Raw genomic sequence first — 12729 nt, 5'->3', positions numbered from 1 at the left:
TGTTGTTGTTGTTGATGACATTGTGGGTATAGAAGCATTGCTGCTTTGTTGGAGATTGATGAAAAGTCATGACCTCTCCAACATGATTTGTTTAAAGAACTTAGTTAGTGGCGTGATGAATATGCAAGATTAGTGAGAAGCTATGATCAACTAGAATAACTAAGGAAGTCTTTGCTAGTCGACTCACAATTAGGGTATATGTTGCTATACTTAACATTGTACTTATTATGTGTTCCCTTCTTCTCCCATAATCATTTGTTTCATCAATTACAAGCTAATATAGACAAATGAATGACTATACAAGGCATGAGCTATGTTATTGCTAATAGATATAATATCATCTTAGTCTATTTGCATTGGTTCAAAATATTACGATCTTCCCATTACGTAGTTTATTACCTTCTGATTAGAGCTGTCAATTTGACCCATGACCCCGAGGCTAGTCCTAACCCACTCTTGAAAAAGTCTCCTCTTAAGAAGCCCCTCAAATTGGGGCCAAAAAAAAGCCCCAGCCCCCAAAGCCCCCTCTCAAGGGGGTTAGGGTCAGGGTTAAGGTGGGTTTAGCCCCACTAAAAAAAATTTGGAAACTAAACTTCAATATTCTCATAGTAACTATTAAAAGTACTAAATTTTATATTCATGTAATTGATTTCTTATTTCAAATTATTAAATAAAACTAATTAATTATAGTATAATAGAATATCTAATATTCAAAATAATCACTTTTTTAAATAATTAAAAACAATTACAAACCACACACTTAATTTTATACAACTAAATAGTATTACAATTTTTTTTTTACTAAAATATTATAAAAATGTTTTATTTTGTTGTCAATTTTAATACAATTATGTCTTATATTGTAGAACCCAATTATTAAAAAATTATATATAATTAGTAATATCAAAATAACCCTAAAGAGAAATAATAACATATTAAATTGATTTAATATTTTCACCGCTTTTACAGTTCTTAAAAAGAATCACTATTTTGTTTTCTCGACTTCTAAAATATCACTCAATCTGTTTTTAGTTATTTAAAATTAAAAATAATTCAAAAATTTATTATCTAAAATTTTTGGATCAAAAATAGTATTAATATTTTAAGTGTAAATTAAACTTATGTTTTATTTTGTTTTTTTTTCTTTGATAATATTTTCTCAAAATCACCATAAGACATATTATAAAAAGAAAGTTAATTTCTTAAAAATTTATAAAAAAAAATGAAAATTTTAAATAGACCTAAAGTACTAAAGAATGACAAATGTTATAGTGTTTCAATTCTTTGACTAACAGATTAAATAATTTATTTTTAACTTTCAATTAGAACACATAACATAAATGTATGTTTATGTTTATGACATTTAAAATGTAAACATTTTAAGTAAGTAGTATGAAGAGATTGAATCCTATGGACGAATACAACTGCAGCCTGCACAAGGTTTATGAGTTTTTTCTTTTTACTTATTATTTATGTTATGAGCCTGATTTGTTGGGTATAAAATGAAAAAGAAAATCATTTATATTTAATTTCTTTTTCAATAGCTTTCTAAGAAAATAAAGAAGCCTGATTTTTTTTTAAATTAAGAGCTTCAATTAGAGAAAATCTTCCTTAAATTTCAATTTGGATAATTATAAATAGAAAGTTAATTTCTAATTTATAACCTAAAAAAAATGAATTTAAATTTCAAATTTATAAAATGATCCTCTAATTATATACTTAGAGAATCTAACTCAATAAATATTGTCATTTTGCTTTTGTTTCTTGATTCTAGAACTCTCGTCCTATAAAAATTTCAATTTATTTTTTATAGTAACTATTTTTTTAAGAGTTAATTATATTTTATCTTGTATTCAAAATGAACATTTTTTCTAAAAAAAAGGCCCATGGGTTGGTCCTGACCCACAGGGCTTTTGAAAATATTTTGGCTCTGTGGACTTTTTCTACGAGGGGCTTTTTGGCCCTATGGATTTTTCTGGCCCCAACCCACGTGGGTTAAGGCCAAACCATGTAAAGGGGCCAAATTGACAAGTCTACTTCTGATTCAAGACAACATCGACTAATTAGTACATGACATGTTCATGGTTCTCATTTTTGTGCAAGTAAATTGATTATTATTTTTTACTATTATAAAATAAGTTTTATTTACTAATTTTATCTTTAAAGGTTCACTTACAAGATTATCATTTATCAATAATGGATATCATATCGTTTATATTGGTTAGATTAAATAGTATTTAGATAAATACATTATTCAATCCACTAAAATGGATTAATTGGATCAAATTTTGAATTTCTTTTTTATTAAAAGTTTTTTTTAAGTATTTGATTAATTAAAAAGTAACATAATTTTTTTAAAAAATAATTCAATATTTTAAATAAGTCAATAAATTAAATTTATCAAAACTAATTCAAAACATAAAAAAAGGATAATACAATATATCTATAACAAAAAAATAGGAATAAGTGTTGAGTATTGAGTCACCAATGATCTAATCTTTATAAAAATGAATTGGTTTAAGTTGAGTTACATTTGACCCAATCCCAATTTTAACTGAGTTTGATTGAATCGAGTTAAATCACTTAATATATAATCCAATCTAATAAACACTTGTATTAAATCAAATAAATTAAGATAAGAAAAAAAAATCAGAAATTCAAGGCAAATCTAATCACATCTAACCATGATTACACAGTGAGAGAAAAATAAAAAGGTTTCTTTTTTTTTTTTTTTCTTTCAATCAACATCTATGTCGAATTTAGAAATGATTGGTGTGAAGTTGTGGTGAGAGTGGTTGCAAGGTAGTGGGGTGAAAGATGGAACTTAGTGAGTGGCTATAGTGAGTGAAGTGGTTGGAATATTGCTTTTGTTTTCTTATGGAATATTACAAAATATTAGGAATCGGTTGGGTTGATTACATGTCTTTTTGCTCGATGTTGATGTCTCATCTTTGATGTAACCATTGTTTAATTAGCACTTCAAATAATTTTAAACATCATCTTAATATGCATATATTTCTTTTATTATTATATGAGTTTGTTTTAAAATATTTTTATGATTTATTATCACATTTCAGGCTAAATCTGAACCTATTTTACAGTTTTGTTCATAAAATTATCTTAAAGCAAAGAAAAAAAAATGTATTTAAATTGTTTTTAATCTTTCAACTTCTGAATAATGTGATTATTAAGATATTCGAACAATGATGATTTGAAGAGAAGGAAAATAATAGAAAGGATGAGTTTGTTATATGTGAATATGTAGATGTGAGTAGTTTATTATTTATACTCATATATTATTTATATAATTATATTATTTAATATAACCAATTTCTAATCATAATAATTTAAAAAATTCATTTAAATTTAAATTGTAAAATTAAATTGTTCGTTGCATCAATGTTACGTTAACTTTAATATTGAACATAAAATTATCTTATAAGTTGATTACGTTGTGCTTGTGAAACCACTCCAATTTTTATTGAAATGTGTGACATCCCAAAAATACAGTAATAACTATAAATTCAGAAAGTCACATTTAATAATAATTCAGTACAGTTTTTCACTAAAAACAAAAGCCAAGCCGTACACCTTACAACACGAATCACAATCTGAAGTCGAACGCACAAATAAAAACCTGACCGAACAGTTTACACAGAACAATTACCGAACGGTCGAAATAATCTTAAAAGAAAACAAGAGAGGGTCGAACGACCACTCATGCCAACCACTACTAGCCGAGCGCCTCACTGCTCGGTCTTCACTTCAACCTCAACCAGATTCTCTTCGTTCAGCGCCTCTTCCAAACGCTCGTCTCCATCTGCTCACATCCACACGGATGATCATTGCAATGACAAGACGGACGTACAAGTACAATGGACAACACAAGGAAAACGAAAGGGTAAGCTTATATAATTTAACTCATGCATCAACATAGAATTTCAAGTAAACAATTCATCATACATGCATATTTCATCATACACATTCATTACATAACAACCCACTTAAACGTACTCACTAAATAAAACTCAACACGACTGACTGTCCGGACTGTATGAAATCTGCGTAGTTACAGGCGTTCGCGCACCCGGGTGGTGTGGTAACTGGCATCCTCATCAGCTGCCACCCGAGGTTAGTACGTCCTGTCCAAAGTACCTCTAAGGACGACGACCTCCTGCCGTTCCCACACATGACGTGCGCCCTCTACTTGAGGACAAGCACTCACGGAACATCAGGATCGAACAGCCAGCATTAACTTCCCACAGTCATACTTTACAAATCTCAATAATCAAATTCTGAGTCGTTCCTCCCCGGAACGCTCTTTCAGTCATTCATACTTTCATTTCATCTCATATATATAGTTCATCATTCACTATTCATAATTCACTAGTCATCATTCCATAATCATTTTCATCATTCATAAGGAAGCCATTAAAAAGGAACGTTCTTTCAAAAGTCACAATATTTCCATTCATCTCATGCAATCTTCATCATTTAATATTTGTCATTTTACTATTCATCATTTACTGTTCATCATGAACTATTCATCATTTAAATACCGAACGTTCCATCACAAGGGGAACGAGAACGAACACTGTTTTGCGAGACAAAAAGACGCTCGTTCGGATCAAAGAACGAACGTTAAGAGCGAGACCAAAAGACGCTCGTTCGTATCAAATAACGAACGCTAAGAGCGAGACCAAAGACGCTCGTTCGTATCAAATAACGAACGCTATTTTGTGGAAAATGAGGACGAGCGCTCAAAATGATACCGAGCACTATTCGGACGAACGCTCAATTCAAAACCGAGCACTATTAGGACGAACGCTCAGTTGGAGACCGAGCACTATTGGGACGAACGCTCAATTCGAAACCGAGCACTATTAGGACGAACGCTCAGTGTGATACCGAGCCCCAATTTGAGCGAGCGTTCGGTATAAGACCGAACACCATTTTGAGCGAGCACTCATTATGAACGAACACTAAACAGAACGAACGTTCAGTATAAGATTAAATACCAATTAGGACGGACGTTCAGTATAGAACCGAACGCCCTTTAGGACGAACGCTGGTGTGAGACCGAACGTTAATAATCTTAAAATAATAGACTTTGATATCGAAGAAGTACGAACGGTAAAATACACTATTACATATGTGCATACAACAGAAGGGCTTTTATCAAAGAATACCAAACACAATGCTTGGCCGAACGCTCAAGCATACCCTTTAGACACGAGGACGCTCGTCCTCAACAAGGGATCCTTCCAAATGAACGAATCCCACTTCTACTACTTTATCAGGAAAACCGAACGGTCAAGGACCGTTCAGCAACGAACGATTATGTTCATAGGGAAAGTTTCTTAGTCAATTTCTTTTGTATTCCAGTTCATCTTTTGTCATTCATACTCATAGATTTCACACGTTCATATCAACATCAACTTCCACATTTTATACAATCCATGTCATGTAAATTCATACATCTCATTTCACCGAGAAAACGAACGTTCATGCAGTTCAATAAATCAAATATCATGCATTATACACATACCATCAAATAACGAACGTTCACATAGCCAATCATAGAAGCATCCAACAGTAAAATGACGAACGCTCATTCATTCATACATCATGCCTTATTTTCTTACAAATAAATAACGAACGTTCACATAGCATACATCATACCAGTTAAATTAAATAAGCTTCCCTTACCTGGAAAATGGCGAACGTTCACAGACGTACACAGACGCTCTCTACTCAATTCCTTATCACCAACGCTCGTTAATCCACTATATATGAACGAACGCTCAGAAACCCACCTATATTTGGTCATATACTGTTAGGACGAACGTTCAGAATATTTAAGAACGAACGCTCAACATGTAACTTAAGGACGAACGCTCGACAACACTGTTTGGACGAACGCTCGTTACTAAGACGAACGAACGTTCAGAAACGAACGCTCGACAGAGAAAAAGAGACGAGCGCTCAAAACAACGTGGACGAACGTTCCATTTGTCAAGTTTTGGACGAACGTCCAATTTGAAACCAAATTGGACGAACGCGATTCTGCAGATTCTGCAGAATCGCAGGTTTTCCAGAAAACCAGAAAACCTCCATTTTTAACTCTAAAGCTTTTAGATTTCTACAAAAACAGTAAGGTTAACTAATCAAAACAAAATCTAGCACTCCTTACCTCTTGAAGACTTCCTTTGTGAATTCTTTGAGTCTAACTCTTCCAAAACTTGCAGCTCCAAGCAATTCCACCAAGCTTTGAACTTCTCCTTTTCTCACAAAAATGGCAGCAAGGTAGCAAAGACTCTTCCCCATTTGAGAACCTAGTACCTCCTTTTTATCTTCCAAGTTTGCATGGTGTCAAAACAAGAGAGAAGTCACGGACTTCTTTGTTCCCCACTTCCAAATAAAACCAAGTCCCGTGACTTCCTAGTTGTTTCCCCCACCCCTTCTAAAATAATATTAAAATAAAAATATAACATAAAATAAAATACTAGGTCCTTACAAAATGAATTTTTGTCGCTCATTATCAATTTTTTGTATCATGTAAATTTTTGTTATAGCCATTATAAATTAAATAAATAAATAAATTATTTTGATTTAAAAAAGTTAAGAAGTGCTTTATATTAACTCTTCTCAATTTGTACATAATAAGAAAAGTCACCTATAAATTAATTTCAAGTGAAGTAAAAACAAATATGTAATTATTTAAAAATAATTGATATTTTCTTAAATTTTAAAAATAAGATAATTAAAATTCATCTACAACTAAAGTATAAGAATTTGTTTCACATTTTACTCTTTTTGTTAACTTTATAAGAATACAAAAACCTTTGATTTATGAATAAATTATGGTGATTGTATAATAAGGTTAGGAAATTTAAGTGCAACTTTTAGCATATCGCTTAACTAAATAAGTTTAGAGATCAGTTAATTTTGTTGTTTTAAGTCAATATGCTTGGATTGAATTTGGAATTTTAAGAATTTAATTTATTTGTTTTTCTTAATTATAAACTAACAACATTTCATAAATATTTGTAAATTGGTTGTATTTCATAAGAACATATTAATCACTGTAATAGATAAGTTAATTTTGTTATATTAAACGATGTGTGAAGATTATTATACAACTCTTTAATGCTATTATTAAATTCCCTTCTATATTTTGTTAAAGTTGATATGTCAATCTAAACAAGAAAATATAATTTATTTATTTTCTATCACGTTAATAAAATTTATTATAATATTTCCATTTATTTTTCTATCACGTTAATAAAATTTATGATAATATTTCTATTTATTTTTCATTCACTTTTATTCAATTCAAATAATTTCAATTTTCAGTCTCTTCGTACTTCCTGTCAAAACACAATATATAAAATGTCTAAAAACAAACTATTGAAATAAGTGTTTAATATAATTATAATTCACAATATCCATAAGAATATTTAAAATACGTTTATTATTAATTTTTCTCATTCAAAATATAATACTTAAATAATACTATTTCTACTTTGAAACATTATAAAAGTTTTGTGATAAAAGAATGAGGTTGAGAAGGAAACTCTCTTACTTCATAGTTTTCAATTCAAAGTTTATTATTGAATACACAAAAGTTGAAGGAAGTCAAGACTATAATATTTATATATGTTTTTCTCTTTCAACCCACCTAATTGCGATAGAAAGAACGAACTCTATAAATATATAAATAATTCTACAGTATTTATTCGTGAATAATTTTTAAACATATTTATAAAACAACTCTATCTATAAAACATTAATTTGAAAAAAAAATACTTATCCTAACTTGGATTCTTTTGTTTTTCTTCCTGACTGGAATTTGTATTATTTAAAGGTGCAATTTTAAATATGACTTTCGAAAGGAAAGTCTTCTCTTAATTGGCATTTATGTTGCAGCACCAATCATGTTTAATTTAATTAATCGAATAAATTAATGAAAACATTTTATCGATTGACTAATCCGTTTTTAAAATTTGAGTTTTTTTCAATTTTATTATATTTTTTAAAGTTTTCTTAGGATGTGATTTTATTATAATTTTAATATTTATATTCATCAAAACATTATAATATAAACCTAACACTATGCCAGTCTAAAGCAACATGATACGTGCACTGAATAAAATGGTCAAAACATGGACAAGTCTTCGCAGCCATTTTTTAACACATTTTGTTTAAAAACAAATAGAAAATGAAAAAATGAACGTCGCCTGAGAGATTCGAACTCTCGCGGGGAAACCCCATGTACTTAGCAGGCACACGCCTTAACCACTCGGCCAAAGCGACGTCGTTGGAATCTGGGTCCACTAAATTGTATTTATATATAATATTTTATGTGGTTGAAAGGTTGCATTAGGAAAGGTACCAAACGGAAGGAAACAAAAAAGGAAAAAGCGATAGAGAAACGAACCATCAGAGAGTCGGTGGGGGTCCCACCTTTTTCTCTCTCTAAATTCCTCCCCCAACTCACCTCACACTCATTATTATTAGTGCTTCTCACCTCATTCCTCCGCCACCGCCACCACCACCCTCTCCTCCGATGGCGACGGCGGCGGAGCCAGAAGCGAAGACCTACTGGTGCCACGAATGCGATATGAGCGTGTCCCTCACGCTCCTTCCCTCGCCTCTCCTCTGTCCCCACTGCCACACCTCCTTCCTTGAACTGATGGACTCTCCCTTCTCCCAAAACGACGCCGAATCACCCCTCTTCGACGTCGTTTTCCAGGACGCGCTCTTACTCCTCTCCCCCAAGCCCCTCCCCGCCAAACCCCGCCCTCTTCCCTCCGTCAACGTCACACCCTCGCTCCTTTCCGCGCTCGACCCCAACGGCGTCGTTTTCTGCGCCGTTTGCAAAGACCAAATTGTCCTCGACGCCGAGGCCAAACAATTGCCCTGCAAACACCTCTACCACGCCGATTGCATCACGCCGTGGCTCGACCTCCACGCGTCGTGCCCGTTGTGTAGGCTCCGCCTTGAGGAAGAGGCGGCACAGGAGGAGGAAGACGAAGGTGACGGCGTGGTGACGGAGATCCGGAGGGAGCTGATCGCGAGGCTCACGGAGTTTACGGAGGAGGATTTCTACGGGCTGAGGACCACACTCAGCCACATTGCCTCGCGCCACGCGCTCATCGAAGAGAACGAGAACCTCCTTCAAATTGGCGAACCTCGAGGTGCCCAAGCGCCTTTGCTATAAGGTGGTGCTCTGTCTTTTCTTTTCTTTTCTTTGTCTTAGATGCATCGCTTTTTTAGTGCTAAATTACACCAGAATTCTGCTCTGATCAACTAGCTTCACTGTAATAAACTCTAGAAATGACAAATTGAATGAAACTTACAAAAAAATTATATATATAAAATTCAATTTCTCTTGCTATTCTTCTCCAGTATAATTGCTTATGGAGAAAGTCTTCTACCAGATCCTCTATGTAAACATATATTGTGCTGATTATATTGTGATAATTGTGAGTTTGAAACTCCAATTTCGGTTGGAGTTGGAGATGACCATTGGAGAGAGTATAGAATTTTGGTTAGGTTAATGTGTGTGTGTTGTAATTGTTGAAGAGTGTTATTGATGACCAATCCTAATTGTGTTTTTCAACTGGGATCTTGAAATTTGAAGGTTGATATTGTTGAAGGAGAGAATACGTTATGATTACCGAGTTGATATTACATAATTCAAGATTGCTGAAACTTGAAATTTTTGGTGGTTTGTTTTTGCTTCAAAAGTGTTATGAATTTGATGTTTGTAGTTGACCTGAGGCTGGTTTTCCTCCCTCCAATTGAGTTGGGGAAGGGGAGTGTCAGCAGACTAAAGGCGATTCTATCTTTATGTGCTAGAATGGAATTTGATCTAAGCATTTTAATTAACAGCTTAATGAATAAATTGTTTCTGTAGATGAATAATGAAGTCTTATGTAAAAGATGATAAAATGAATTGAGCTATTTGATCATGTTTGGGGACATTGAATATGATCATGTTTGGATAATTTTTTCCGAAAGTATTGATAGGGAAAAATTAAAAATGAAAAAACATTATTATACGATAAAATTTATTTACGTATTTGTTAAAATAACCTTTTAGAGAAAGTTAAAATCATTTAACTTCTCCTTACTGTTGATTTTACCTTTCAGATTAGCTAATTTTACATTTTGGGATAAATAAACTTATTTCACTTTTGGTTATTTTCTTTTTTTCGTAAGTGTTCCTATAGGTGTCAAGTGAGAAATTTATCAAATAGGAGCCAAAATGAAAACCTATAAAAGCCAGGTGCAGCTTGATTCATTTAATCTTCAAAGTTTCTTTTTCTTCTAATAGCACTCGCGGAGAAATTTATTCAAATAAATTTTAGATTCGGTTAAATGTTATCTTAGAAGTTACAATTTAGTTTTATTTTTTGGTAAGCTATCTTGTAAAGGTTGAAATAAGAAAAGAACAGCTTACCAAGAAATCACAAATTATTTTCATAAACTCTCTCAAAACTTTAAAAAATGCTTGGATTAAATGGAAGCTTAAATAAGCTCAAAATAAGTATAGCATCTTTAACCATTTTCTGTTTGCTGCAGGATAGTCAATTAGTACTAATAATGCCTTATCGGATAATTAACTTGCTCTGATCTCTTTGTCACTCTGTTTTATTGATCTTATATCTTCTACTGAAAGGGACTCAATTGTTGCTTATAAACTAATGGTGCTGCTGTTACGGTAAATGATTGCAGGTATATAGTCTATTAAAATAATGTTGAAGTTGTATCACATGGATCGTCTTATCAAGTGTAAATCTGCACCGACGATTATGCTGCTTCTTTTCTTTCCCTCCTTTTTTGGGAATCTCCAACTAGCTAGTTGTAGTGTTATGGCCAAAAAATACAATAAATTGATGGAGTGCTAGAGCAACATGCGCTTCTCTTCCCGTCTTCCACTATCTATGTTGGTCCTAGGAACTGTCTTTCCTTAAGCCAAATTTCCCCTCCATTTTAGGTAATAAAATATCGTGTAAAATTTAGCTTTTTTTTTGTATTATGTATGAATTGATCAAGTGGATGGATCCTTCCCCCTGAACATGTTTTCTGTTTTGGCCTCAGTAGATGATATTTTTGCTGCCAATATTTCTGTAGTTACGATAAGAGATTATTGAGGGATTGAATTATTTGAGTGTAGGCTGTGTACCATGGAAAAACTTTAAAATGCTTGTTGTGTGCAAGTTGTGTTCTGATCTATGATTGACGAACGAATGTAGCTGGTTAATTGTATCGTCACCACTTTGCTAAACATCAACCTCCTATATTCCAAATGATTATTGTGATTGAATTTGGTGCTTCCTAGAGCTGGTAAATGTTTTATTTAAACATAAGCAGTGTGTATAAAAAATAAGCAGTTGTAAACGTTAAATTTTCCATCAGAAGAAAGACAGATGAATAAGATCCTTGCTCTCTAACCTCATTCGCGCTAAGAGGGTCTGAGAAGAATTTGTTCACTTCAAATTTTAATGGTATGAATCAAAATTGGATAATTAGTCTTTTACCATAGGATCATGCGGAGAATAAATCATCTAACTGAAAAAATATAAAACTTCAATGTAATATATATGGTTATATTTTAAAATAATTGGGTATGATGTTCGGTTATATTATGCAAACTATTATTTTTTTTTAGATTAGAAAATATGTGTAGTTCTAAGTTTCTTATTCTTGTAGTGACTACACTGATTTTAGCGTTCAACTGCAAAAACTTATCTTGCTGTGTCTGGGATTCATGACTCATCGTGTTAATCGCATTTTGTGACTCTAAAATTCAAATTGAATTTCTATTTAGTACTTCGTCTTAAGTCTCAGGTCTTATGTTATGATCTTCTAAAGAACATCATCTAAGAAACTTAACTAAGAACCATATGAGGAAAAAACGATCTTTTGATTTAACTAAATTTAGTGAGTTTTCTTATCAATTAACTATTTTGTAATTTTTTTTAACAGAGTCTTTAGGTAAAAGTTTCACTCCAACAAAATTAGATTTTATTTGTTAGGACTCAAACTAAAAACTCAAAATATATTAAAACTAATTTTTAAAAGGTTTAAACCCTCATTTGGTCATCGTATTTGTGTGTCAATCTCAAGTGAGCCCTTTTTTTTCGGTCTCAATCGGCTTCATAAACTTGTAAAAATGAGTTAATTAAGCCCTCTCCGTTAAGTTATCACTGACATCGTCTGCCTGTGATGACGTGGTGCACAGAAAATTAGCTCAGTCATAAGGATTTAAATACGCGTATATTAGTATTTAAAAAAAACCTTTTTTATGTGGTAGAGAATGAGGGAATTAGGGATTTTTATTGTGATTTTTTAACTGAAACAGAAATACTTGAAGGGAATTAGGGATTTCATGAGTTAGGGATTTTCATTTGGTGAGTGAGTGTCAAAATTAGGGTCGGAAGAATTTTCGAAGACGAAGACAATCACCACAAACGTCACTCACGTTGCAACCCATTTGAAACTTTCTTCAATGTAAGCTTCCACGAATAGATACTCACAACCTGCAACGAATGGCCACCGTTGGAAGAAATTATACTAGGGACGCAGAGGAGACCGAAGGAAGAAAGGAAGGGTTTGGTGAGGCGCACGTGGGGGCCGACGTCGTTGTTGGTGACAACGTGGACGTCGTCGAAGAGGTTGATGCTGTCAGGGTCGATCCTCCAACATCCACTTCCCCAA

At 32.7% G+C, this 12729-nt stretch overlaps 1 protein-coding gene and 1 non-coding gene across 3 annotated transcripts; one reads left to right on the top strand and one right to left on the bottom strand.

Moving 5' to 3' along the window:
* Positions 1-8234: 8234 nt before the first annotated feature.
* On the bottom strand, positions 8235-8316 carry TRNAS-GCU (transfer RNA serine (anticodon GCU)). Its single transcript has one exon. It is a non-coding gene; the product is annotated as a tRNA-Ser (tRNA).
* A 102-nt stretch (positions 8317-8418) lies between these two features.
* On the top strand, positions 8419-11228 carry LOC108332450 (uncharacterized). 2 transcript variants are annotated; one of them, XR_008246263.1, is made up of 3 exons: positions 8431-9224; positions 10228-10294; positions 10744-11228. XR_008246263.1 is itself a non-coding variant. In XM_017567714.2 (2 exons), the coding sequence occupies exon 1, from the start codon at positions 8570-8572 to the stop codon at positions 9221-9223; it is 654 nt and encodes a 217-aa protein (XP_017423203.1). In that variant the 5' UTR covers positions 8419-8569; the 3' UTR covers position 9224; positions 10744-11228. The 2 variants fall into 2 exon arrangements, 1 of the variants encoding a protein (XP_017423203.1); XM_017567714.2 differs by lacking the exon at positions 10228-10294 and having other exon boundaries at positions 8419-9224.
* Positions 11229-12729: the final 1501 nt, after the last annotated feature.

This window comes from Vigna angularis, chromosome 11 (assembly GCF_016808095.1).
Source record: "Vigna angularis cultivar LongXiaoDou No.4 chromosome 11, ASM1680809v1, whole genome shotgun sequence".
Classification (NCBI taxonomy): domain Eukaryota; kingdom Viridiplantae; phylum Streptophyta; class Magnoliopsida; order Fabales; family Fabaceae; genus Vigna; species Vigna angularis.
This window is presented reverse-complemented; position numbering and strand designations above follow the sequence as displayed.

Bases quoted from the DNA above. Each gene is read 5' to 3' on its own strand.
- LOC108332450 (XM_017567714.2), top strand. From the start codon at position 8,570: ATGGCGACGGCGGCGGAGCCAGAAGCGAAGACCTACTGGTGCCACGAA.